The 25,395-nt window shown below is 37.7% G+C and overlaps 1 protein-coding gene across 5 annotated transcripts in view; it reads left to right on the top strand.

The window, feature by feature from the left end:
- GUCY1B1 (guanylate cyclase 1 soluble subunit beta 1) overlaps window positions 1-25,395 on the top strand; it is a 45,549-nt gene that overhangs the window by 13,363 nt on the left and 6,791 nt on the right. For 2 of the 5 annotated variants that reach the window (XM_064510884.1, XM_064510880.1), the window contains 7 exons: window positions 4,696-4,796; window positions 5,851-5,969; window positions 10,777-10,974; window positions 19,867-20,097; window positions 21,496-21,612; window positions 22,450-22,583; window positions 23,429-23,626. In XM_064510884.1, the coding sequence (XP_064366954.1) occupies window positions 5,877-5,969; window positions 10,777-10,974; window positions 19,867-20,097; window positions 21,496-21,612; window positions 22,450-22,583; window positions 23,429-23,626 (971 nt within the window). In that variant the 5' untranslated portion in view covers window positions 4,696-4,796; window positions 5,851-5,876. Of the gene's footprint in view, window positions 1-4,695; window positions 4,797-5,850; window positions 5,970-7,201; window positions 7,223-10,776; window positions 10,975-19,866; window positions 20,098-21,495; window positions 21,613-22,449; window positions 22,584-23,428; window positions 23,627-25,395 lie in introns of those variants that run through there. The other 3 variants (XM_064510882.1, XM_064510881.1, XM_064510883.1) reach the window with 2 other exon arrangements.

Here is a 25,395-nt window from a genome sequence, read left to right on the forward strand (position 1 = left end):
CAGTAGACTTGCTGAGGGACAAATGCCTTTGTGGAAAAAAAATGTTTTCACATTACTTTGGCCATTTTGGGTAAGCTTGCAGCAGCATTTCCCCATCGCTTGTAGTCTTCAGGCTAATCAGGTATTTTGGAGAGAAAGATTTTTGTAAGTTCTCACTGCCATCAGGTTAGCAAGGGTGCTGGAAAGGCTTCAGAAGCTGCAGTCTCTACTCACTGAAGACAGGGGAAAGCCTTCTACTGACTTCGCTGAACCTCCTGTCAAGTTCTCAGCCGTCTAGCTGATAGCTGCATGTTCTGCATGCACAGCAGCTTCAGTGACCAGGTGACAAACCTGACTGGGAAATCCATGCAGCAGAAAAATAACTACTTCTCTGAATAATTTTTTCAGCTCAGGATGTGGTCAAATGATTCGGGTGTACCTGCACAAAATGGGTGAGAAGTATAGAGAAGGAATGGTTCAGGGAAGAAAAAAAAGTTTTGGCATCTAATAATTTTCAAGCATTGCCTTATAAAAGCTTTTTAGCTTTTGCTGCAGGTTTAGATCAGACATTGTGGTAAGGATCTGCCATAATTGTAGGATGAACAGAATGTTTTTACCCACGTGGCTTTTGAGTGAAGAGTTTCATCGCTTGCAGGAGCAAATCTTTATTTGGTGAATTTTGCAAAAAGAAATTTCTCAAAATGAGGTTGGTTTCTTTTGGATTACAATTTTTAAAAAATATTATTTTCTGTCTCTTTTAAGTAAAAGTAACTAAAAAATCTCTCTTGCGTGATTAACCTCCAGTACAAATGCTTGGTCCTTTTCCTGTACTGCTAGAACGCACAGCAAGACTGCTGATGCTTAGTGAGAGTGAAGCCTAGGAGTAGGTGAGCTTCACCCCAGAAAATTATATGCAAGGAATGCAGACTTGATTGCTCATTGAACTATTTTTTGTTCAATTTTATTTTGTAAATAAAGTTATTTTAATGGAAAATGCATCATTAAGGCTACAGAGAAGTGTAGATGGCTGCTGAGTGATCAAAGCATAAATAAAGCATCTAGAGAAAACTGGAGAAAAAATAAAATGGCTGAAATAATCTAAATGGAGCAGACATAGAAATAACCAATGGTGATTTTAAAAAGTGGTGGCTTAGAGAAGCTGCAGACATTGAAGGAAAGCTTTGACAAAGTACACTAAAGACAGCTGAAAAAAAGAAAAAAGCTTGGCTTGGCACAGAGAGGGAAAGAAGAAAAGTTTCAGTCAATGTAGTTGGAGGAAATGTAAGAAGTTTTGAAGGCAATACCAAAGTGATCAAACTGGTTCAACTTCTAATAGAGGAAATTCTCACACACAAAAAAATGTCTACTGGACTGTGCAAGTATCCAGTATTTTGAGGATGTTCATTGCATTTCCAGATGTGTGTGTTATCCTTTGTGGTTTGGCTGAGAAGATTGAGAGACTAAGAGAAAGCACAGTGTGTGTCAGCGATGTGGGAAAGTTTGTTCACCCTTTGCAAGCTTTCCTCTAAAATAAATCTGACTTAGTTACATACCATGTTCTAAGAATCAAAGAATCAAGATAGTTTTCTTTTCTCATATTAATTTCAGTCCAGTTCTTAGGAACTGTAAATGCCAGCATCCCTGACTGACCTCATATGCTCCAAGACAACATATTTCACTAACAAATCCAGCTCTTCTCCTACTTAGGAGAAGGAGGAATATGTGACATGGGAGCTGTTTTCAGAAATCAGTGGGGTTTGGTATGCTGCAGGCTGATCTGAAGTTTTCAGAGAACAGCTGAGGAGAGAGGACCAGAAGTACTATTCTTGAATATGAAAAGAAGAGTATGTTAAGGGACTGTGTGTACACGTATCCTTTCCACTTGCTTTTTCATAAATACACTGTTTCTTCAAGTAATCACTAAAATTACTGTAACTGATCATTTACAAAAAAGATGTACCATGGTTACTTTTCTGTCTCTTTGAGAACAGTCATGCAGCCAGTTTGCCCTGCTTACCAGTGTCTGTTCTTTCATCGCTTTTGGGAAGCTCCCTGAGAGTTCAAGAAAAACATGTGATTTTCTTCATGCCATTTAATAGAGAACATTACTTTTATATAGAATTCTGTAGGATGTCTAGTCTCACCTCTTCTGTGGCCTTGTATTGCTTTGGGAAGACTGCTTAATTTGTTTTTAGCTCATTATGTCTATTTGTAGAGTAGGTATATAAATATGCATGTCATGTAGCAGTTAGGAGGCTTCATTAATTAATTTTAAAAATACAATATATAGAAATACAGTGTAGCATATTTGTTGGTAAGTGATAAGAATGTGATGAACAGACATCATCAAGAGGAAGAGGAAGAAGAAAAGAATGGGTTCAAGACTTCCATTGATAAGTGGCCAGATTGACAAAGACTGATTTACTAATTGTAGGGTAAAATGAGGAGCAATTTCATTTAGTCAATAGAATAATACCATATAAGATTGGAGTCAGGCCTGATCAGCAGTGCCATGTGTCATTTAGCAGTTTTAAGATGAACAAAAGTACTTAATTCTCAGAGCTCTCTCCCCTTTGAGTAAAATAAGAAATGTCTGTGTTTGTATGACTGGATAATTCCAGTGTAAAGGTAATTGCCTGAATTGCTACTTGTTGTGTAGGCATTATTAGTTTGTATTATTTCATTTTAAAGCAGGTTATGCGAGTTCTAGAAAATTATAATCCAAATTTCAGTCAATGAGTTTTGTTTTGATTGACGGTTGATCACGTTATGATGTTAGAGACAAATATACTGATGAAAAGGGAATGGAGGATTTCAAATAGTAGTTTTAGAATCTACCTTTTAAAGCTTTATAATTCCTCTGATCATTTTAGAAATTTAGAGCACTTAGAAATACTAACTCTTAAATAGTATGTTTCGACTCTGTCTCATGTAGCACTTCTGTCCTACTCTGGTAAAAGCCCTTCATTACCATGGTACTAGTAAATAATTTTTTTACTTGTGGTTCACTTTCATTTGTACACCAGAAAGATGATGATTCCAGTCCTGAGCTGCTATGTGTCTTAATTCATATGACATAAGTTGAGTTCTTATAAAAATCTACATCGTCATCTGCCTTTCTGATACTTTTTCTAATTCTAAGGCTTTTTTAAAGAACAACTCTCTGTGTTAGGGTTTTTTTTTCTTTTTTTGGTAACATAAGATGGTGTGATTCAGTCATTCCCTTGTAGGCTTTGCAACTTCTTTGTCTTCTGTCTCTCTGAAGTGATCCATAGCACGGAGCTGTGTTTAGATGAGAGGTTATCTTTTCTTCTAATGAGGTAGCTGTGACCCTCACCCGCAGAGATACTATTGATGCCATGATAATGCTAGTTTTATTGAGCTAAAATACATTCTAGGTGCATGAATTGGAGAATGAGTATGTATAAATATTTCCTGTTTCTCACTCGTTCTGCAAAGGACACTGTCTCTATTGAGAGTCATCATAGGCAAGACCACGGAAGGTGAACAGCTACTATAAAAATAAATATACTGAGAAAGGAAATAGGGCTATGCACAGGACGTTAGAAGGGCAAACCCAAGTTGCTGCTGCTGCACGTGGCAGAGGAGATGCTGCTATTTTGCCTGGGGAGACCTATGGAGCCTTCAGCAAACGGCACAACTGCATCAGAGACTGGGCCATCCCCCTGGAGCATCCACATCTTCCCGCTGGAAGAGGATGTGCCCCAGAATGCTGAGTGAATTCAGCATGTGACTGGCCCTTACCGAAGGGCAGAGTGGGGAGTGTGTCACTTGGCACGCTCTGCATGCAGTGGGCCAGCAGTGGGGAGCAGCTAGCACTTGGGGGTCCAGGGGAATGCCCCCCACAAAGGCAGTCATTGTCCTTGTTCAGAGAGCAGGCGCTCTGCCGCTGCTGTGCAGCAGCAGTGGCCTGGCACCTGCATTTACTGCTTGGGCAGAACAGGGAGGAAGACAGTTGTGAAACCTTCCTAGTTATTCACTTGTGTCAAATACAAGGCTTGTACATATGTGGTCTTGTTTTAAACCTGGGGTTGAGAACTGTTTTCTTTAGTGAAAAAATGTGTATTCTTATCACGCTTTAAATAACTGGTAACGCTTTACTTAAGAAAAACTGACATGTGAACAAGGCATTACAAAATCCTTGCAGGTTTTTTTTAATCCACCAGGAGTGTGCAGAATTCTGAAAAAGGGGTATTTGATTAGGCCATTTGATTAGGTACCTACGTCTTGGTTTTAGATTCTCTTTGAAGATATGAGCAAATGGTTGTTGAAAACATCTCATGCCTCTATAAATAAAATGTAATCAAAATTGGAAAGAATGAAAACACTTACTTAAAAAAAAAAAAGCCCATCTTGGGCTGGGTTATCGGATATTTGCATATTGTAAAATACAAATCCTATCTTTATTAGTTCAGCAACTTCTTTGTGAGGCTCTGTACTGAAAAATCGTATTTATTTTCCCCCAATTAATTATTTTTTTCAGAACACAAGTAGTAATAATGGTTTCGTATTGTACCTTGATTGCTATGAGATATGAAACATATCTAGTTCTAATTTTCAATAGTAAGTGACTTCTCGGAGGTGGAACCTACAAACTTATTTTATTTAAAGGACAAATTCCAAATCATATGTAGTTGATTTATAGATTTGGTGCTTCTCCTATAATCAAAAGATTTTTTCATATTTTCTTTTTAGGAAGGAAGCACAGCTGGATGAAGAAGGACAATTTCTTGTCAGAATAATTTATGATGATTCTAAAACCTATGATCTGGTTGCAGCTGCTAGCAAAGTCCTTAGTAAGTAATACAAATATCTTCTAGGAGTTCTTTCTGCTCTTAGTGGCCAGCTCCTGCCCAATTTCTTCAGAGTTTTAAATGCACCGGTTTGCCCTCTCATCACATAAAAGATAATAATCACACATCCATGTAGCACAGTGAAACAGGATTTAGTGCAGTTCTCTGAAACATGAAACATGGTCCTCAGAAGAAAGGATTTTTTTTTCATTTAGCTGAAATAGTTTTATTCTTTTTATTTCTTGAAATGATTTTCATTACTTGTAAAGTATTCCAGATCACCAGGTACACCTTAAATTGCAGTAATATTTCATCCACAGGGTATGGAAGTGTTACCAGCAGTACAAGTAACAATGTAACACCAAAACTACCCTCCTGCTACACCCATGTTCCACCCCCAGCTGCAAGAGCAGTCCATTGCTGCTTAATCCTTGATCTCTCTGCCAAAACTGCAAACAAGCATGTGCCATTACAAAGGTGTTTGTGGCATGGATACATTTCATTTCATATCTGTCATTGATTTGGGTAGCATTGATTTTTTTCAGTCATTGCAGCTTGGACTGGAATTTAAAAAGTAGAATTATGCCTATCAGCATTATTTTATTTACATTCCCCAAATGCAGTACAAATCAGTAATCAGCCAAGAACCCATAAGGCCATGATGGCTGTAGTAGTCACGTTGGATTGGAGCAACTGATGTGGTTTCACACTATTGTAAACCAGAAATAACTCCTCTGAAGTCTGCATTATTAACTATGTAGTTCTTTTATTCATGAGTAGTGTTTTTTTTATCTGTACCAACATTTAAAATGCTATACATTTTCAAAATGTAGCACAATCAGAATGGTAATTGGTAAATCCCCATGAAATTCTTGTATTTAACACTCATTATTTGGTACACTGACCCTGAATCTTGTTTTCCTCATATTCTTGATTTGCTGGATCTGGGTAGAGTTTAGGCACCGTCTTTCTTATTTATGCAAAAGAGACTAAAGTGGTAAGCGAAGTACATGAACTGCAGTATTTGTACTGAATCCCATTTTCCCGTTTTAACTAGATCTAAATGCTGGGGAAATCCTTCAGATGTTTGGGAAGATGTTTTTTGTGTTTTGTCAAGAATCTGGTTATGATACAATTCTACGTGTTTTGGGCTCAAATGTCAGAGAGTTTTTGCAGGTAAGATATTTTTTTTCGCTGAAGTATTCCAGATACAGAGGACAAGACAGAAATATGGTCTAGTCAACAGGTTAGACTGGGAGTAGAAACTGGGAGATAAGAGTTGTACTGTAATCTCAGACTTATTTGTGGAGGGACCATGGAAAAAATTCTTTCTTGCTATTTGCAGTCCAATAACATCTTTGGCTGTTGAATTACATGAAAAAGAAATCAGAAGGCAAGTAAGCTGAGATTGCAGAGGTATTTGTAAGTCTGAAGTTTCTCAAGTTTAACGTTTGATATAACTGCAAAGAAAAGTTTTGAACAGAAGTTTTTGTATGTGACAGAAATGGAGCCCAAAGAGACATTAAACAACCCACCAATTCAAATTATCTGTGGGTGTTAATTAACAGTACTTACCTTATTTATAGTAGCAGAAAATGTGGTGTTCAGATTCGTAGGACATTTCTTATCCTAAGTTCTCTTTGACAATTATAGATACTGGTTATTTCGAATTATAGAGTATGTACAATTTTAGGGCTCACCACAGCTTACCCATGTGACAGGAGACTGTGACAGAGGATGGGATAGAGCAGCAGTAATTTCAGTCAACTTTCATGCTTTCCTAACTTTACAACAGTGTGATATTGTGCTGTCAAATAAAACAAAATTATTTTTTCATTAGCATGGAAGAAATGTAGCAACTTCTCTGAGGACTGATTTCTAAGTGGAAGGGACAAAAAAGAGGGTTTCCTTTTTTGTCACCTGAAAATTGCTCACTGCAGAAGACAGTTTAGATTTAAAATTCATAACATATATCACTATTGGAGAGAAGTGTGTGCTGGAATGAGTTTAAAAACAATGAACTGGTTAAGACTTCAGGGGCGATTGCCCAATAGCTGAGTATCAAATGCCTGTTGATTTTCACTGGGAACTTACCGCTTTTGTCATCTGTTCCTTTGAAAATCTCTCCAATAATAACTGAAAAGAGCGGAGTGCGTAGTTTGCTTATACTCCTTTGTGATGCAAATACTGGATTCTTAGTGTAGCTGTCTCACTATGTGCCACAAAACCTGTATTATTCCAGAATGTTCTAGGTTTAGTCAATCCAGACTTTTACAAAACCCATGGACTGTAACTGCTGGTCAGGCTAACAGGATATGTGTATTCTCCAGGTGCTGCATGCCACCTGTGGTCCATGGTCTGTCTGTGGGATGTGACATCCTTACATTTCATAGCTCCATTCACAAGCTGCCCTTAAAGCAACTCTTTAGGTAAATGCAATTTTTAAAGGAGACTCAGGTAATGAAGTTGCAGTTAGGGGTTGTATAGGAGTAGAGGAAGAAGAAAAAAACATTTAAAAGATAGCTGACCCATTGCTCCATCACTTTTATAAGGTGAGGGGCCAGTTGTTTCCTCTTCTTTTCCCTCTTCCCATTTTCCATACAATGTATTTCTCTTTCTGTTCATTACCAAGAATGATGATGAGAAAATTGGACACATATTGTAGTGTGCACCCAATCTCTGTAAAAGTGTGAACAGTTTACATTTATATTCTTGTAATGATAACATTTTAGGCTGCTTTGTTTGAATTTCAGTGTTAACAGAGGACATTCACTAGTATGTACTCCTGTAAATTCTGACTGGACTAATGTATTAGTAGCTGTGCCAACAGTATACTTTTTAACTTGTTATTATAATGGAAAATCAACATTATCTGTGATTTATTGTTGTTGCAGCTTCCAGCAGTCAGACTAGGTCAGGAAACTAATTTATATGCCTATTAAAAAAATAAACCTTTTTACAGATTGAGTTTATTTTGCTGAGCTTTTTTCAGATTCTTAAAATACATAATAAAGTTCGTTCCAAAAGGTGCAAGGTGCATCTTGAAATCTGTACTGAGCTCAGGATTTATGAAATAATTGAGAGCTTCAGTTTTTTAAAGCCTGTGAAAATAGCCCTGACATTTATGTTCTACTTCCCTTGGTATCTCGAAGAGAATTTAGTTTATCCGTAGATGAAACACAGGTGCTTCAAGAAGGAGGAAAAGACAGCACAACCAAAACTAATATTTATACTCTCTGTGAAAAACACAGGCCCGGAAAAAGTACAAATCATATTGAAAGACACTATGTTAAAGAGATGCGGTGTGAAAAGAGATACCTCCTAAGAAGTCCCAAGTGTACTTTTATGTTATGTTCAGTAGCTCTCTATTGAAAGAAAATCAATCAAACACTGGAGTAGTGGTTAATATGGTCCCATTTAGGGAATCATTTACTTGGCTATGTAATTGATCGTAATTGCAGTGCGAGAAATGTAAGCAAGTTAATCCCTCTTTTTGAAGAGTTTCCAGAAATGCTGTACAGCACAGGCCTGAATGGCATATCTGTGTATGTCAGGTGCCAGTCACAACTTGGTTACTTTCTGACAGGCCAAGAGCTGCCTGTTTTAGTGTCACTGGTCCTTGCTCATTCCTGCTCAGAGATCCCTTTGTGTTTCACCTGGGAGCTGGTAACTGCTCTCAGCAGCTCTAGAAGTAGCATCTCTGGTCCCAGCACAAGCTCTGGCATATATCTGAGCGGTCTAGGAGTCAAGAATTCAGGGAGAGAGCTTAAGATTACCTGTACCTGATCACTTTTCTGGCCCATAAAAGGTGAACAAACCACAAAAAGACACATTTTTCTTCCAGAAGCTGCAATAACAATTTAGAAAGGAGCAAATACAACAAGGAATAAGAATGGGTGTTAGAGGAGACAATGACAATACCTGAATGGCAACACTTGGGAGTGCTTTTAGCTCCTGGATGTGCATGAACATCTCCACTGCTTCTGGACTCTGTGTTGGAGCAAGGACCTGGATACAGTTAAGCTCCTTCCTCACCCTGTGATCTGTATGCATGGGAAGACACACTGGGGACTGGAAGCAGCTGCAGTACATCCTGGCCCAGTCCCTCACTCTGGATGTTTAGGGAGTCAGGACAGAAGGGCATATCACAAGGCTTACCTGTCCCACTGTTAAGACATAACAGCCTTCGGTAATAGGCTAGTAGGGTGGCAAAGTGGTCTTGCACAGTGGGGCTACTGCCTTAGCAACACTCGTACTGGAGTTTCATACTTAGACACCCATTTTACAAAAATTTTGTACTTGACGTTGGCCATCTGCCATAGCAAATTCCTTCTGAAACTCTTCAGGTGTTGATGACTGTGTAGCTGGAAGATTACCTGCCTTTTCTGTGTATCTCTTTAAGAGTTTTTTTTCCCAAAGGCCAACATATCCCAGATGTTTCTGAGGAGTACACACTGATTAAGAAGATTTTGGGGCACTCTCTTGGAGCTAGTCAGCTCTCTTGTTTTTTTTCCTCATCCACAGTCATTCAGAGCAGTCTTTTTCAACTTCGTTGTCTTGAGTCCTGCAAAGATTTCCAGAATTTGGCTGCAAGCATTATACTTTTTTCTCTTGAATGCCCACTAACAGCTGGGATGAATTGAGTCCCAGACTCTTCTTTCTTCAGGTTTTAATTTAGAGGTGTTGATATAGCAACAAAAACATGAATTTGAAACAAACTGAAAAATGAAGGAGGATGTTCCAGGCTGAGTGCATCCTACGGAATTCATTTATAAGAGCCTCATTTCCTCTGGAGGCCTCCCAAGAGAAAAGGCAGCTGTTGAAACACTTCACAACTCACATGAAATCAAGTTCAGCATGGTTCCACAACTTTGATGATCGACAGATGCTCGTGAAAGGTGGAGGATAACCAGCCAGCATATTGAAAATGTTTTCATTTCACTTCTCCTTGGGCTAGCACAAAACAGTACACAAAACCTGATGCTAACAATGACTTTGGGGATGCGAGACAATGTTTAAAATGTGTAGTAAAGTTTTGGACTTAAAGATAAGATATGAAGGAGTTGCATACATTTTACATTTTTATTTGGGCTGCAGCACTATTCAGCAAACCAGATTGTGCTTTCTGTCTTAAAACATTATACAGTAAATAGCAACACAGAGCCGCGATAATTACTTCATAATCAAAGTTGGAGCTAGAGTTATGTGATTTTGATCTCACCATTTTCTTTAATCTCTTCATAAATTCTGCCTGTCAATTTCTCGTTTAGCTTTCCTCTCCAGGTAGTAGTTTGTTTTGTCAAAACTTAAAAAAATGTCTAGGATGTCGGTTGGAAAAATGAAAGACTTTTTTCCCTTTCTTGAGCAACCTTTTCTGAAACATTTTTACAGCAGCTGTGATGTGTTCTATATGTTCTGTGGGATTTTTTCTCTTACTCTCAAAGAAAGTATGCGTTTGAGCCTGGCGTTTTAATTATTTAAATCTTTACTTTAGAATTTTTAACTTTGTTAGGCCTTACACACTTGCATTGACTGTTACGATGTCAGAACTAGCCTGTTGTTTCAGAATAAGGGGAAAGATTTGTGGTTATTCGGACATGGTTATTTGTAAATCGTTAAGGACTAGAATTAGGAGGGGAGGAAAATGAATGATGAGCAGGATTGAGAAACATATGAGGTTTTCAGTCATCTGAGTGTTTTGAAATACAGCATAGTCAAGCCTGAGTTTTTACTGTCTAGAGTAATTTTTATTGGTGCTACTTTTGACGCCATTCATTGTTCAGTCATTTGTACAGTAGGCAGAAAGAACATTGCAAGCTACCTGAGAGGGCTGCAGTGAAGATAGTTCTAGAAATAACACAGCTAATGCACAGTGTGTCCGGTGTGAGAAAGGGGATGGCCAGATTAGACATGACATGCACTTATTTTCTTTAAAACTAATATGTGAATGTCTTATAATCTTGTTTTTAATTTCTTGTTCCAGAACTTGGATGCTCTGCATGACCACCTTGCTACTATTTACCCAGGTATGCGAGCCCCTTCCTTTAGGTGCACTGATGCAGAGAAGGGGAAGGGACTCATTCTGCACTACTACTCAGAAAGAGAAGGTCTTCAGGATATTGTCATTGGAATCATCAAAACAGTAGCTCAACAGATCCACGGTACAGAAATAGATATGAAGGTATGAAGGCATGTACACATTGGAAGTTTATGCCATTAGGACAAAACCAAGAAAAACAAATGATAGCAGACAATCATTATCATTGTTGCTGTATCCTTTGTTCTTTCTACAGGCTCTAGCTGTCAGGGTTTTGAGCAAGTCTATGTATCAACTGCAGACCATGACATCTCACTTTCCTTAACAGCCCTGTTCTGTAATGACCAGCCTTCATCTGAGTCATAGTCAATGCTGGTTGTGGAAAAAATAGGATGATGTAAAAGCCACCATGCCAACTATATCCCTTTGCACTTGTAGAAGCTCCCTTAGTTGTATATGACAGGTTGAAGTCTGCTTTCTGTCACCAGAATAACACAAATTCTCAGAAGTCCCAAGCCAGGTAGTATGTATTCAAGCTTTCAAGTATTCAAGCTACTAAGAGAATTGCAGGATGTTAGACTGTAAGTTAACTACAGTTCAGTCAGAAAAATGGTAAGGAAAAGCTCATTCTTCAACAAAGCACCATAGGATCTAGAATGACAGGACTGCTTCTTTATTTTATTGCTTCTCTGAATTACTTTTGTACCAACACAGTGCCCCCTGTGAAGCACTGCTTTAGTATTGATGCAGGAAGAGCCACCATCGTTTGGGTTGTTTTAGAGGCAGGTCAACTATGTACTGAGAAGGCCAGCACTAATTTGCAAACAGGCCCAATCAGTAACAGTTCAGGATACTACCCTATTATTCAAAGAAGAAGACATGTACGGAAATTATGTACTGAGCTATTGGGGCACATTTTGTCTAGTTTCTTTCAAAATTGGCGTATATTTCGTACTGTCTACTGTGTGTTCTGTGAGAACACGGATATTTTGTTTCTGTGTCCTAGATTCTTCATCTGTGTGTAAACCGTGAGGCTGACGTGCACTGATGGGGCCTGGCTGAGGCACAGTGGTTTCCTTCCAGTCTGCATGCAGGGTTTTACTTCCCAGAACCAAGATGTGTTTGTGGGTCTCATACTATCAGGGAGTGGAAATGCAGCTGGATATATCTTCTATCCCAAGAATAGAGAAATGTCCGTAAGTCTTGCAGTTTACATAGAGCCATGTGTGCTAAGTCACTTGAGAAACTGGAATGAGGCCCTTGCTTTGTTTCTATATAGAGCAACAAAGATTTAATTGATCACTGGAACAGGCCCTGCATATCTAAAATCAGAGCATGGTCCAAGGCACAGTTAGTCCCTGGATCTGGAGGAAAAACAGCAGTATAAAAGCTGTTTGGTGTTAGAAATTTTGCAACTAATATCAAATACTTTTCATCAAGTAGACTAGAGTCTAAGCAGCTTCAGCAAGCTTTCTTTTCTGAAGTATCCGCTAGTCATCTTACATTTCTAGTGCAGTCTCACCGTATACTTCACCTGAAGTAATAATACTTTGCTTTAGCTTTAATCTGGCTAAAGCCTAAAACAAAAGAACACTTCACTGTAATGTTCATGCAGTCATTGCCATAAAATATGTTTGTTTGCTCAAAAAGCTCCAATTCGGTGAGCGTATCACAAAAACAAGGGATTCAATAACAAAGGTATTTGTGATGCTGTATTGCAGTGTTGCCTTGTAAGTATCTTGTTTTACAAGCTAACTCAGGTTTATAGTGAATTCATGTTTTTATATTGCAGTGGTGACATATTTGATGTTATTTGTTTAGATCCTGGTTTGTAAATATTTCAGACTTTCTACAGCAGGTGTTAGTAGGCAAGGATGCAACAGAATCAAAACAACCTTCTTCTTAGGCTCCTGTTTATTCAGCATTGAGACAGACCAGGAGGGCCATGCTGGAAAGTTTGCTGTAAGAGTGCTCAAGCTGTTGCCTGACACGCATTTCTCTTGGTAGCACAGCCAGCTTACACAGCCCCCCAGCTCTTACTGCTCAAGCTGTCCTAGTATAGCTTCTTCAACTGTGTCTCTGCAGCTGCCATGAAGCTATAAAATAAACTAGATGGAGGAAGTAAACCGGGTTCAAATTAACAGGTTTTTTCCCTGGGTTATTTTTACCCATATCTGTTCCCTCATGTAGTTTGCTCTGCTGACTATCGGTGAGTTCTGTGAGTGCAGCCAAAGAGTCATGCAGAGACAAGTGATCAGTGGGGCAGACAAGAAATAGGGGCTGCTCAAAGCAGCTATCAAAACATGCTTTTGTCAAATTGTCTCCATAGTCTGTTATTTTGTTGAGAAGACTGTATTGGGCAGTACTGATATCCATCTAGTACTTCTCACAAATAACTCCAAAGAGGTTTAGATCTTGATTATAAATACACTTTTAATTTTCATTTAACTTTGTTAGGATTTTCTGGAGATTTTACTGTTATACTGTAATTAAATAGAAATTTAACAGTATCAGTCTAACCTATTGTAAGAAGGCACAAAGTTTAATTTAATCAAAGCTGTTCTTGCAGACTGACTGAGCCAAAACCATATAGGCCCATAAAAATTGATACTACTTCTAAGCTGTAGAAAGTGTGTGTTGTCTGTATTTTTTTGTGCCAGTTACCCTGTGAATGTGTTAGTAAGGGAACAATATTTCATTAACAGCTATCAGAAAGTCATGCGCCTTCAACCATGAACTTTTTCTCATCTCTGCTGGTTAATAAAGCCTAACTTTTAACACCTGTAATGACATTAAATAGTACTTTGCTGCATAGTTCCTAAATAACTTTAGTGGTACATATGCCGGGAATAAAAAGCTACTCTGTTTCTGTAAGGTGAGAGTGCCAAAATTTGCAGCTTATCCACATAGACAATGAAAGTCTCCCTTCATTACACTGAAGGTCAGCTATTAATCATTAATGTCTGCAGAGTGAACATTTTAAAACCTCAGCAAAATGATCAAGTCTGCTGTTGTGGTACCTGGCTAGTTTTACACTATTAAGAAAAATGAGAACAGGAAAAAAAAAAAAATCAGACAGCTTTCTTTCATCTCAATCCCTTGGTCCATAATTTAGCAAATTAGTGCTTGCATGTTTCACACTTAATAATGCATTGTTTGAAATGGCAAAGCATAAAAAAAATGATTTTGCTTTTCATCCCCTAAGTTTTTGCAGACCAACCATTGCCTTTTCTTCTATGAGGTTTTGTTTTAGATTTTAGTTAGAATTTAGCTTAAGGAAGGATTGTTTTAGGAACTGATAAGAGCCTCAGTGCTTAGCCTGTGTTTCTGTTGCTATTATGGGAGTTGCCTTCCTACTTGCAAGAAGAATGCAGAGATTCCTAGTTGTTCTCCCAGATCTATTTATTCAAGCATTTACCTTCAATTTTACCATTACGTTACAATCCAGCATGGGACTGTTTTACTGAAATCTCTCTGTGGTTCTCTTTATATTAGTGTAAAGTTAATATCTGCAATTTGATGTTTAATTACTTTATTACCCACTCTTCTTTTCCAGCTGTTTAGAACAAATGCTTTCATAAGTCTGCTTGAGAGCAGATTGCTTCTAAGTCTTTTCATCTTTCTAAGTGTTTTCATCAAATTTTGCTTGAAGGTGTCTAACATATTACCATTTTCTGTGAAGGTGGTAACAGAGTTGAGCTGATCTTTTACAATAATAAAGCTTTTATTTCATTAAGTGATTAGATTTTGTTTTCACGGGTTACTTGCACCACAGTCCTGGTTAGTTTGTTTCTGAGAGCTCCTAAAGTAGAATTTGCAGACATTTCCAATGCTTGCCCTATCAGATGAAAAGAAAACCTGGGGAATCTCATGATCATATGACAAAAAGAAATACTGAGAAAACTATATTGTTCTTGCTTTGTGTCAGATTGCTTCTTTGGGTGGAGAAATAGCTAAATAGAAAAAATGTAGTTTAATCAATTTGCTGTATTTTCACCCAGAAACCATTATGTATATGTTCTTCTAAATTACAGCAGGACTTTCCTGTTCCAGAATGGTGACCTTCGGGAAATGTGCCTTTTCTTTTTAGACCTAGAGTTAGTGTATGCTGAAGGGACGAAAAAGTTCTGAGTTTGTCTCTGAACTGTGTTAGCAGTTTGTTATGAACTTGGGTTCCCAGTTTCGGTTAAATAGTTCAGGAAAGCCTAGATTAAAGTTAATCAGCTAATTAGTCCAAATGCAATTTGTCTTATCTTGCCTGCTATTTTAATCCATTTTAGCTAAATAGAGGTAGAGAGGTAGGAAGGTACTGTTTTGCAGACTGTCCTAAGAATTGTTCCTGACTTTGAAAACACACTAAGAATACTTAACTTCTGCCAGTCTCAGTATGAGAACTAAAAATGTTCACGCAGCTGGTGACCAGCTTTGGCATGAGATCTCTGTTAGTAGCCTTCTGGCTGTGCCTTCTCTTGCTTCACTTGTCACAGGGGTTTGTGTATAAATATGGGTGTGCTGTGAAGGTGAAGTCAACACCGAGATTCTCTCAGGGCTACAATGGTAAAGGGCAGTGAAGAATGTTGTAAAATCCTACAAAGCCCAAAAATCTGTTGGGAAGACAGACTTCTGCAGTCCTGTTATTATCGAATAGCAAGCCATAAAAATCTGTCTTTTAGACAAGCAGGCAAGATGGTTTACAATGTCAAAAGAGAAAGGGCAAGAGGAAATCTTTGACAAGGTGATAATTTCTGATTGTCTAATTGCTAATGGCAGTCAGAAAACAAAGCCAGAATGTGACCAGCTGAAGAGATGACCTAAGAACTGTTTAGGCAGTCATCATGGAGGCCAAGTGGTACTGAGCCAGACATTGAAGGGTAGCTGTGCATTCAGATAAGGCAATCACAGAGCATAATCAGCATGTAATTCTGCCTCAGGAGCAGTCAGAAATTCACCAGCTCCAGGCTCAGAGTTGCAGTACAATGAGACGGTCTTTGCCTTGAAACCGACCGCCAGGTGGGAACATCCCTGCTGTTTTCACCTTTAGTGTGCAAATCTAAAGACCATATCATTTCTATGGCGAACTGCTTTGGCTCAGGACCACCCTGAGACAGCTGCAAACTTGTCAAGTGCCATTGAACAGTCAGTTTTGATCAAAGAGGTCAAAGATTTCATCCTGTATTGAGCTTTAAATGGCTTAAACCTAACGTTGTATTAATCTTCACAAAGTGAAGGAAAAAGATCCCTGTCCAAAGATATTTTGTCCCCCTCTTGGCATGACAATGTGAGTATATCTCAGGGACACATCTGTAGCATTGTCTCATGTTGCAGGTACAACAGGGAAAGTTTAACAGATGTTCGTTATGCTTGCTGTATGTAGACAAATGATGATACTACTTGATTTAATTCTTCTGTGAGGTTCATCAAATATATTAAACCAGTAAGTCATTTTAAAATAAATGTTCTCTGAATTGGACATTGTCTGAATTGTCCCTTGCTGAAATATTGACATGGCTCTTCACTTGGCTAACCAAGGTAAAATTCTGAAGATGCATCTTCTGGAAAGCACAGGCGGGTAACCAGTTAGATATTATATATTCTTTTTGAAACCCGGAGAGTGATTCGTCTTCAGTTTTTAACTGCAGTTACTATGGTGATTGAGCTCTTTGACATGGTAAGCTGATATCAGTCATGAGCTAAGACCACAGGGGGAGGCAGAAGAACTAGATGTGATTCCTGCTTTTGTCACTGCTGTTGCTGCACTTTCATTTGTCAACTTCTGTGCTAGTTATATTTACTCCAGAGTAGTTAGGCTAAAATCTTGAAAGTGTCTTTATTCCAACTCAATGTCTGGCCAATTAGGTTGAATGTGTATTTACAAGGGTGAAAGTGTAGAATTTAATCTGTTATGTTAATGGCCGGAAGTATTGGTTTTAAATTGGCTCAAAGTTAAAAGCTCAAGGAACTCAAGGAAAAATGACCAGAATTTAGGTACTGTGAATATGGATATAATTGAACAACACTATCTGAGAATGTGGTATTTTCAGAAAGCCCATGTTATTCTGTGGAGGAGAAATACCTCATTACATTTTTAGGTTGGCTTTTATTTTTTAGGATAGCAAAACCAAGTTATCGCTCTCAAATTTTTCAAGATAGAGTTTTATCTATATCTCAGATGCCTCAGAAAAGAGGAGATTGCAAGCTGTTTGAGATAGATAAAATCATGAGGCAGGTAGATTAGCTAGTGCATAAAAAATATGAACAGGAAAGACATCATGAAATTACATATCCAGTAGGGAGTTACTTAAGGATGAATCAGTAGCTCTTTTAGCCTGGAGAGGAATATGATTATAGCTGCTGTTAATAAGGGTCTCTGCATGGCTGACCTGAACCAAATTTAGTAAATCTGCCGTATCCACAGCACATCATGTTTAGTGGGAGCATGCAGCTGGCACAGTGGCCATCCTGTAAGTCTGACACATTTCCATGTGTTTGGCCTGTTGTACATTTGCTGCACTAATGTGATGCACAAATATAACAAGCATTTCTGGATGCCCTGGAGTCTAGTCAAAAATAGTGTTGCAAATGAACTTGAAGATGGCTGGGAATTTTGCAGCTTTGTACTGTTACTGGCATATTCTAATCTAGGGAAACAGCATCATATAACAGACTGACTTCAACATCGTGAAAGCTTGCAGGGTCTGTAGAAGGTCATACCTCAACATTAGCTAGACATTTCTTGAAGCATGTAGCAGTTCTAGTTTTATAGATTCTTTTAAACTAACACTTGAGTTTTGTTTGTTGGAGCATCCGTAATTTCTAATAAAAATGGGAAGTGATGAAGGAAGCAGCATGGTAGCAGGAAAACCTGTAAGTACAGGTGCAGCATGGTAGCAGAGTACTAGCATTGTGTTTAGGTGATACCAGTAATACTGCTGGAAAGTGAGGTGCTCTTAATGTGGACATTTCCTTAAAAATATTAGATTTTTTAAAATGAATTTTAGGACTACTTTGCCAAATGAAGAAGCTTTTCATCTAAAGTATGTATTTTTTTTCCAGCTGTGGCAAAAGTGACTCTTCGAAGTGAGATCTAAGACTCTGGAAATAATCTGGAAGCATAGCTCAATTCTAGTGATGACTGTATAGACTTTGGAAAAAGTTACTATGTATAATCTCAGCTATCCCTGGCTACAATTATAGTAACAATAAAATAAAACCTGTGGGCGTGTGTATGAATGAGAGAAGCTAAGATTCTAACTACATTCTGTCAGTCCTCACTATGGCCACAGTCTCTCATACTTGCAAGGATAATGATCTAAATGAAGAGGGAGATGTGGAGGACTTTTAAGCCTTGAATTCACAACAAAACTAGGTATGCATTTATTACATTCCATTTTCCTAGACAAACCCACATAGTTTGTTTTCATCAAATGATTGCCACATATTTATTCCTCCTCCGGGTTACCTCTTATTACTCAAAATTTTCCACTTCTCTTTGCCACTGCCACATAGGCTACCACTATATTTTTAAGGAAAACAGTCTTTATCATCATTAATATTTGAGCTTGTTTGCATGTCCAGCTTTACGTACCTACATTAGCTGGAAGCTTTAGTATGCCAGTCTTTCTCCACATTATTTACATAATCAAATAGAGAATCAAGCACATGGTGTAGAGCCCCTGAATTGGGCTTTTGCCGCTCCAAATTGCTTTCCAGAAAAGCCTCTGTCTTTCCCTAAAAGGAATAGTCAAATAGGAGATCAAGAAGCACTACCTCCCTAAATTAAGCATCTTTTAGCAATAAAATATTGTTTTGCTGTTCTACACTGCTACATTTAAATGGGAACAAATACAGGTATCAACTTTCCCCAAACCATCAGCTAGCATGACTGACAGTCATAGCGGGGAAATGTTTAATAAGCTAAACATTTTAGTGATTGCATTACGGTGTTTGCATGCATCTACATTCTTCTGTTTTCATGTTGCAGCTGTTAATCTGTGTGGTTACACTATGTGTAAAGGGCAGAATCAGAATGCATTAGAGACTTTTAAAAGTTGGGGGGTTGGGGGTTTGGGGTTTTTGGGGGGTTTTGTTTTCTGTTTTTTTGCTTCAGTGACTTTAGTATCAGTCTCTATGTGAAAGTAGAATCAGGCGCAACATGTTCCAGAAAATTGCCCCTAAACAATACTGTGTAAATAGAATTGTTCTGTTCCAGTCATTAAATCTAATTAGGCTTGAGAAGAGGTGAATTTGGCCTCTCAAGGTAAATTATGTTATTCTATTAGGTATTTGCTTTACTTACACTGCAATACATGACTGTCCTTGCAAACAAAATGATCCCTATTATTTTTTTTTAATTTTGACTAACTTTGAGTGAAATTACTGAAGTGAAATGCTATATTCAAAGCATTTATTTGAGATTTGACTGATGCAGATGACTCTGTTTTGGCTGTGATTTCATTTAATTGCTTTTAATTTTAACTACTGGACCTGATCTTTGGTAAGGATTGTAGATTCAAACTTCTGCTCCATCTGCCTCTCCTCTGGCTGGTTATGACATTCCCACCCCTTCATCAGTACTGCTTGCTGTTGTGCTACTGACTTTGCACACAGCTTTCATCAAAATAAGGATTCAAGTGTTTTGCATAATTCCAGACTTGCTGCAGGTTTGTTCAAAGGTGGGGGGTGAGGGAGGGAGTCCTGTTGTCTGGCGCAGTACCAGTAAAAGCAAGCATAACCTGAGCCTGAACACCTAGTTCTAGGATATACATCTCAGGTGTTATAGATCATATCTGAGTGATCTTCAATATGCTTTTCATGAGAAGAGCGATTGTGGCTAATCAAAGGAGTAATTATTCCCCTGGAATTATAAATATGTTTTAAAATAAGAAATACTTGTAAGAGTACAGATTTTTATAAGATGCAAATGTCATTTTTTAATTTGTCTTTGTGCTCTAACGTATTCCTGTCTTCGTAATAACATTCCAATTATTACTGAGAAAGAGGGATTGCAGTCTTTGATCTTTTCCCTTGTTTTTCTAGGTTATTCAACAGAGAAATGAGGAATGTGACCACATTCAATTTTTAATTGAAGAGAAAGAGTCGAAAGAGGAGGACTACTATGAAGACCTTGACAGATTTGAAGAAAATGGTACACAAGAATCTCGCATCAGTCCCTATACTTTCTGCAAGGCTTTTCCTTTCCACATAATATTTGACAGAGATCTGGTGGTCACGCAGTGTGGTAATGCTATATACAGAGTCCTTCCACAGGTTAGATGATTCTCATACATGAATAGTCCTAAAGGGTACTTATGCTGGGTGGTGAACAGATTTATTTTAAAGATTAATACAATAGTTTTAGAATTCTCTATCTAAACAACATTCCTATGTGAATGTATAATATTTGCTATATAGTGCTGCTCTTGTTTGAAAAAGAACTATGAAAAGTAGCCCTTTTCTATGTCTGCTCTTTTGCCTATGAGTATGTCCATAATGTGATGTAAAAGAGACCAAGGAGTAAGCTTGAGCAGAGAACACCTGATCGCCCACATGGCTGTGGTGTTAGCTTGATACTTGAGTCTTTTTGGACTGCTAGCCCACTCCAAGATGTATGTGCTATAAAAGCAGCAGATGACTCTCCAGTGTGGACAAGAGACATTCTGCAACTTGGCCCTGGGGTCAGGAAATGGTCTTGGGCATACTACCTGTATACTGTAGCAGCAAGTACTTAGTCTATATGTATTACTTGACAATAACAAATATTTGAAGGCTTTTTAGCATCACAGAACTGTCAGATGCAGCATAACAGAAGAAGCTGTGCACTCTTTTGGCTTGTGCATCAAAAGTATCAGTATTAGCTAAGATGAGCCAAACTCTGATTGTGATACATGTCCATGTTTCTGACTGAGTGCAGTTAGTGCAATTTCCTCTGTTTTTTTACAGTAGAAGGTCCACTCAAAGGTCCACTTAGTGTCATAATTCTGTATTTTAATAAGATACCTCAGTCCTTGTCTGAAGGAACTGACAGTGTTTCTGAAAATAAGGAACAGGTAAAAACAATAATATAAGAGAAAAGTAGGATGGTGAAAGCATGAAATTATTTTTACGATTGTGTAGGCTAATACTGAACATACCCATCTGAATCACTGACATATTTTAAAATGTAATTTTATTTTATTTACATTTTTTGCTACACATTTTCTCTCCATGTTTTGCAGAAGGATTTGAAAGAAGAGCTTTGTAAGTAGCTCTTCAAGACTTTTTCCAATGGTATTCACTGAACAGCTATAACTATTAGCTTTCAATAATGGCCATAGAATCCATATTATCAGAGATAATATGCTTGTTATTGAAAGGGGAGTTTGAGAAGGACATTTAAGAAGAAAACACTAAAAAGCATTTTTATTCTTTTTACTGTAAGGTGGGAACAGTTTGACAGATAACCAGTGTGAAACAGTCCAATTAGATTAGAATTGCACTTCAAAGTCAATATACTTCTGATGTGAAAACCTTAATTAAAAAACCTTGTGTTTTAATGGATAAATGTATTAAGTATATGTTTTATTCGGTATTGTCATCTAAGCAAATTGAATATAAGTACTCCATGTATATTTTATTATATATGAAAAAAATCCTTTGTTTTCTGTTTTACTGTTGTTTATGTTTTAGCTGCAGCCGGGAAATTGCAGTCTGTTGTCAGTTTTCTCCTTGGTTCGGCCTCATATTGATATTAGTTTCCATGGGATCCTCTCGCATATCAATACTGTCTTTGTACTGAGGACCAAGGTAACTAGAGAATATTCACTTGGCTTTTCTATAAGTAATTATGCTTTGGAGAGATAAGAATAAGTGCTGAAAACTCAGAACTCTTCAGAGAAAATACTTTGCATAGTAGGAAGCTCAGTCCCTTTTGAGTCTGGAGCCCAAAAAAGTAAGGGATGTGAATTCATGTATAGCAGTGAGGTGGTATGCTTTATAGGAACGGAGAAGGGCATATACTTCACATATCGTCCCTGTTGTAAAGGGCCACTGTCTTTTATGGATGGCATTGTACCGAAGTAAGCGTAGAAGGGTAATTGCACTTTCTTATCCTTTATAATGATATGGGAGACAAATATGAAATGTATCATTGTTTGGGCCTGTACATTCATACACATTTCTGTGTCCTTTTTTCTAGAGAGGGCAAGAGAGGAGGCAGGCAGTATAAACGAGTGCAGCATGTAGAATAGTACCTACTATGTAAAGGCACCTGTTTATTTATAGAAAACTGTACATGAGAGACACCAACAAGATTTCTTAGAGATAGTCCCCAGCACAGTTAGAACGTGACAGAATAGGCAATCCTATTGTCAAACTATTGTGATGAGACCACACAAAAGAAAACAGGAAATAGTGAACATGAAGGTAAAGAAGGATATGATACTGCCTGAGGTAGCAAGTCACAATAAAATAAGGATAAAGTGGTCAAATGATAAATTAATTGTTTTTTAATGTAGACTGTGCTTTGTAACTCTATTCCAGCATTCTGACTGCCTTCATAATGAAGGCATTTGCATACATGGCCTGGTGAGTAATACACATACCATTAGCCTTATATAGTGATTGTGACTTTTTCATTACCAGGAAGGGCTGTTGGATGTAGAAAAGCTAGAGTGTGAAGATGAACTGACTGGCACAGAAATCAGCTGCTTACGCCTCAAAGGTCAAATGATATACTTGCCAGAAGCAGACAGCATTCTTTTTCTTTGTTCACCAAGGTACTTTAAGCTATAAGAGTTCTATAATACCGCCTTCAATTTTGCAGCTGCCAGTGTGATTCCACATTAGTGCAGTTAAGAACACTTACGAGGGCAGGACTGCAGAGATTAATGGGCTCAAACATTGATCCCAGTGACTGTGATGGATTTATACTAAAAGCAGGAGGGATATTTAGACATTAGAACTTGACTAATTATTAAATAATTCAATATAAACGTTGAGATGCTCTCGCTCAGTTTTTAAGAATGAGAATTCCTCATGACTCAGTGACTTTAAACAAGTTTTGTCTTTTGTTTGTTAACCTGATGATGCTAAGAGTTATCACTTCAATTCAGTTTCCTATTATATATTTTTGCAGTAGTTTCAATGTAATAGTGTAGAGATGTTTATAAAGAAGGGGTTGGAATGAGGGTTTGAATGGAGGGCTTCTTTAACCAGCAGCTTGTTGAACTAACACACCAGATTTCACAGTTAAAATGTATTAATCTCCTATGTAAAAAAGGGATAGAGAGTGGAGGAAGAGAGAAATGGGGGAGAGAGTACCTTAACATCATCTTGCTTTCATTTGGGCACTGAGGAATGAGTGTTTCATGTGTTCATAAAACTCATCAGTGAGAATTCTATATTCAAATGCAAAAATCAAGAGCCATGTATTGGCATAGGTAAACACAAATAAGATATTTCTTATTTTGATTTGTTGTACAGCATATCTGATGATTAGAAGCATAATCTTTTTACAGTTAGGCCCAGCCTCTGCTGTTGATCTGAGTTTTAAATGTTCCTTAGGTAAGTTCAGTTGCATCCAGGCTATGTGCATATTGTAATAGATTGCTCCATATTACAGCGTGATGAACTTAGATGATTTAACCAGAAGAGGTTTATATCTGAGTGATATTCCATTGCATGATGCTACCCGTGATCTGGTTCTTTTGGGAGAGCAGTTCAGAGAGGAATATAAGCTGACTCAAGAACTTGAGATCCTCACTGACAGACTGCAGCACACACTACGGGCACTGGAAGATGAGAAGAAAAAGACAGACACGTAAGAACCAGTAATTTGAATTATTTATAGATAAGTTGCTTAAAAAAATGAAAAAATTCTGGAAAAACTATAAGAGATATTCAGGGCCAATAAATTTTGGAGTCAAGAAAGGACACTTTTTTTCAGTCCTTATAGTGTTGTTTTTAAGCTAGATTGTCAAACGTCATCTGCAGTCTGTTACATGCACAGGTGTTTTGATGACTCCTTCCTTGATAAGGACAACTGTGAAGGGAAGTGAAATGGCAATCCTTTTTTGTTTTGCAAATGACCTAAAACAGTAGTCTTTCAAACTTTATGCTTACATGCCATCTCTGTACCCAGATGAATTTGATGATTGTGCACATGTTACTATTTGACAGAATTCTGTAAACTGCCTACAGACCGCTTACTCTGTCTTTCTTGGCCATCATGATCACAGGTTAACAAAGCAGAAAAACACTGTTTTGAAGGCCAATAGCCAGGACCACATACAAGTGGTGATGCTTCAGAAATTCTTTCATAATTTGGAGTGGGCCCTTCAGCTCCCAAAAACAGACTGAATGGAGCAGGCCAATAGGAAGTAAACTGATGAAAAACAGCATGTAATTTTATGAAAAATAATTATTAAAAAATGTGAAAATGGCAGAAAGAATAATCAGAGTTTACTGTCTTATAATCCTCAAAAACAGTGTAAGTTTTGCCATAGACCAATGCTGTGAAACTGATTTTATGGCTCTCTGTAAAAATGGATGTTATAGTTCTCTGTAAGAACAGATTTGGGGCATAATGCATACACATTAATATTGTTAAATAGTTATCTATATAGAGAGCTCAGAACAGGGACTACTGGCAGGCACGTTAAATGTTTGTTATAAGCAGCATGGATTTTAATGGTCAACTTTCATGCATAAAAGATGGTTCATACAGCAAGATTTCTTGTGGCTTATGTTTGTTTAGTAGTAAAATTAACATTTGTTTGCTATGAAATCCATTTACAGGGTTTTTTTTAATCTTTAGTGGAGTAATGAAAACTATTGTAATAAGACTTCAAAGGAATGGATGAGGGAGCTGGAGAGCAAAGAAGCCTAAAAATGTTTTTTTCTCTTCCTGTTGACTTGCTCTATAAAGCCATTCTATCTTCAGAAATTCTAACCTGTTTGGCAGCCACTGGAAAAGACAATGTCAGTTACTATACCATGTGCCAAAAGTATTCAGTAATTATAACTCATGCCGTAGTGAACTTGCCAAAAAAAAAAATGCAACTAATGAGAGCTTGTGCAGGAGGCAACCCACGTGATGCTCAGGACTTGTGAAGCATTCAGAGATCTTCAGCTTGCCTACTCAGTTGTGTAAGAAGGGAAAATGTACTATGTGATTGCAGATAAAGAGTTGACAGAATCCACATGAGAGTAGGATGCAGCTCTGTGTGTGTGAATTTGGATTTTATTTGCAAATGTTAATGTGTCACATGGACTATTAATTGAATTGGAAAAATTGTGTTAAACCCTAAGAGCAACATTCTCAGCAGAAGAGGAAACGTTTAGTTTTAGAGTGGGTCACAGATGGAGAACTGTGTGGTCTGTTCAGGTTCTTTTTTGCAGCTTTTATGGTTCTGTGAGCAAAACCAGATTATATTAGTTGAGGATGCAGCAGAAATGCTTCAGCAAAAATAAGCCAAGGCACTATTAACAGATTGTGTCAGAAGAATTAACGTTTATGTAATGTGTTTATTTAGTTGGTAAGTTAGACATATTAATGTCTTTGAAATGTCATAGCTTTAGGCATACTGA

This window comes from Dromaius novaehollandiae, chromosome 4, assembly GCF_036370855.1.
Source record: "Dromaius novaehollandiae isolate bDroNov1 chromosome 4, bDroNov1.hap1, whole genome shotgun sequence".
NCBI lineage: Eukaryota > Metazoa > Chordata > Aves > Casuariiformes > Dromaiidae > Dromaius > Dromaius novaehollandiae.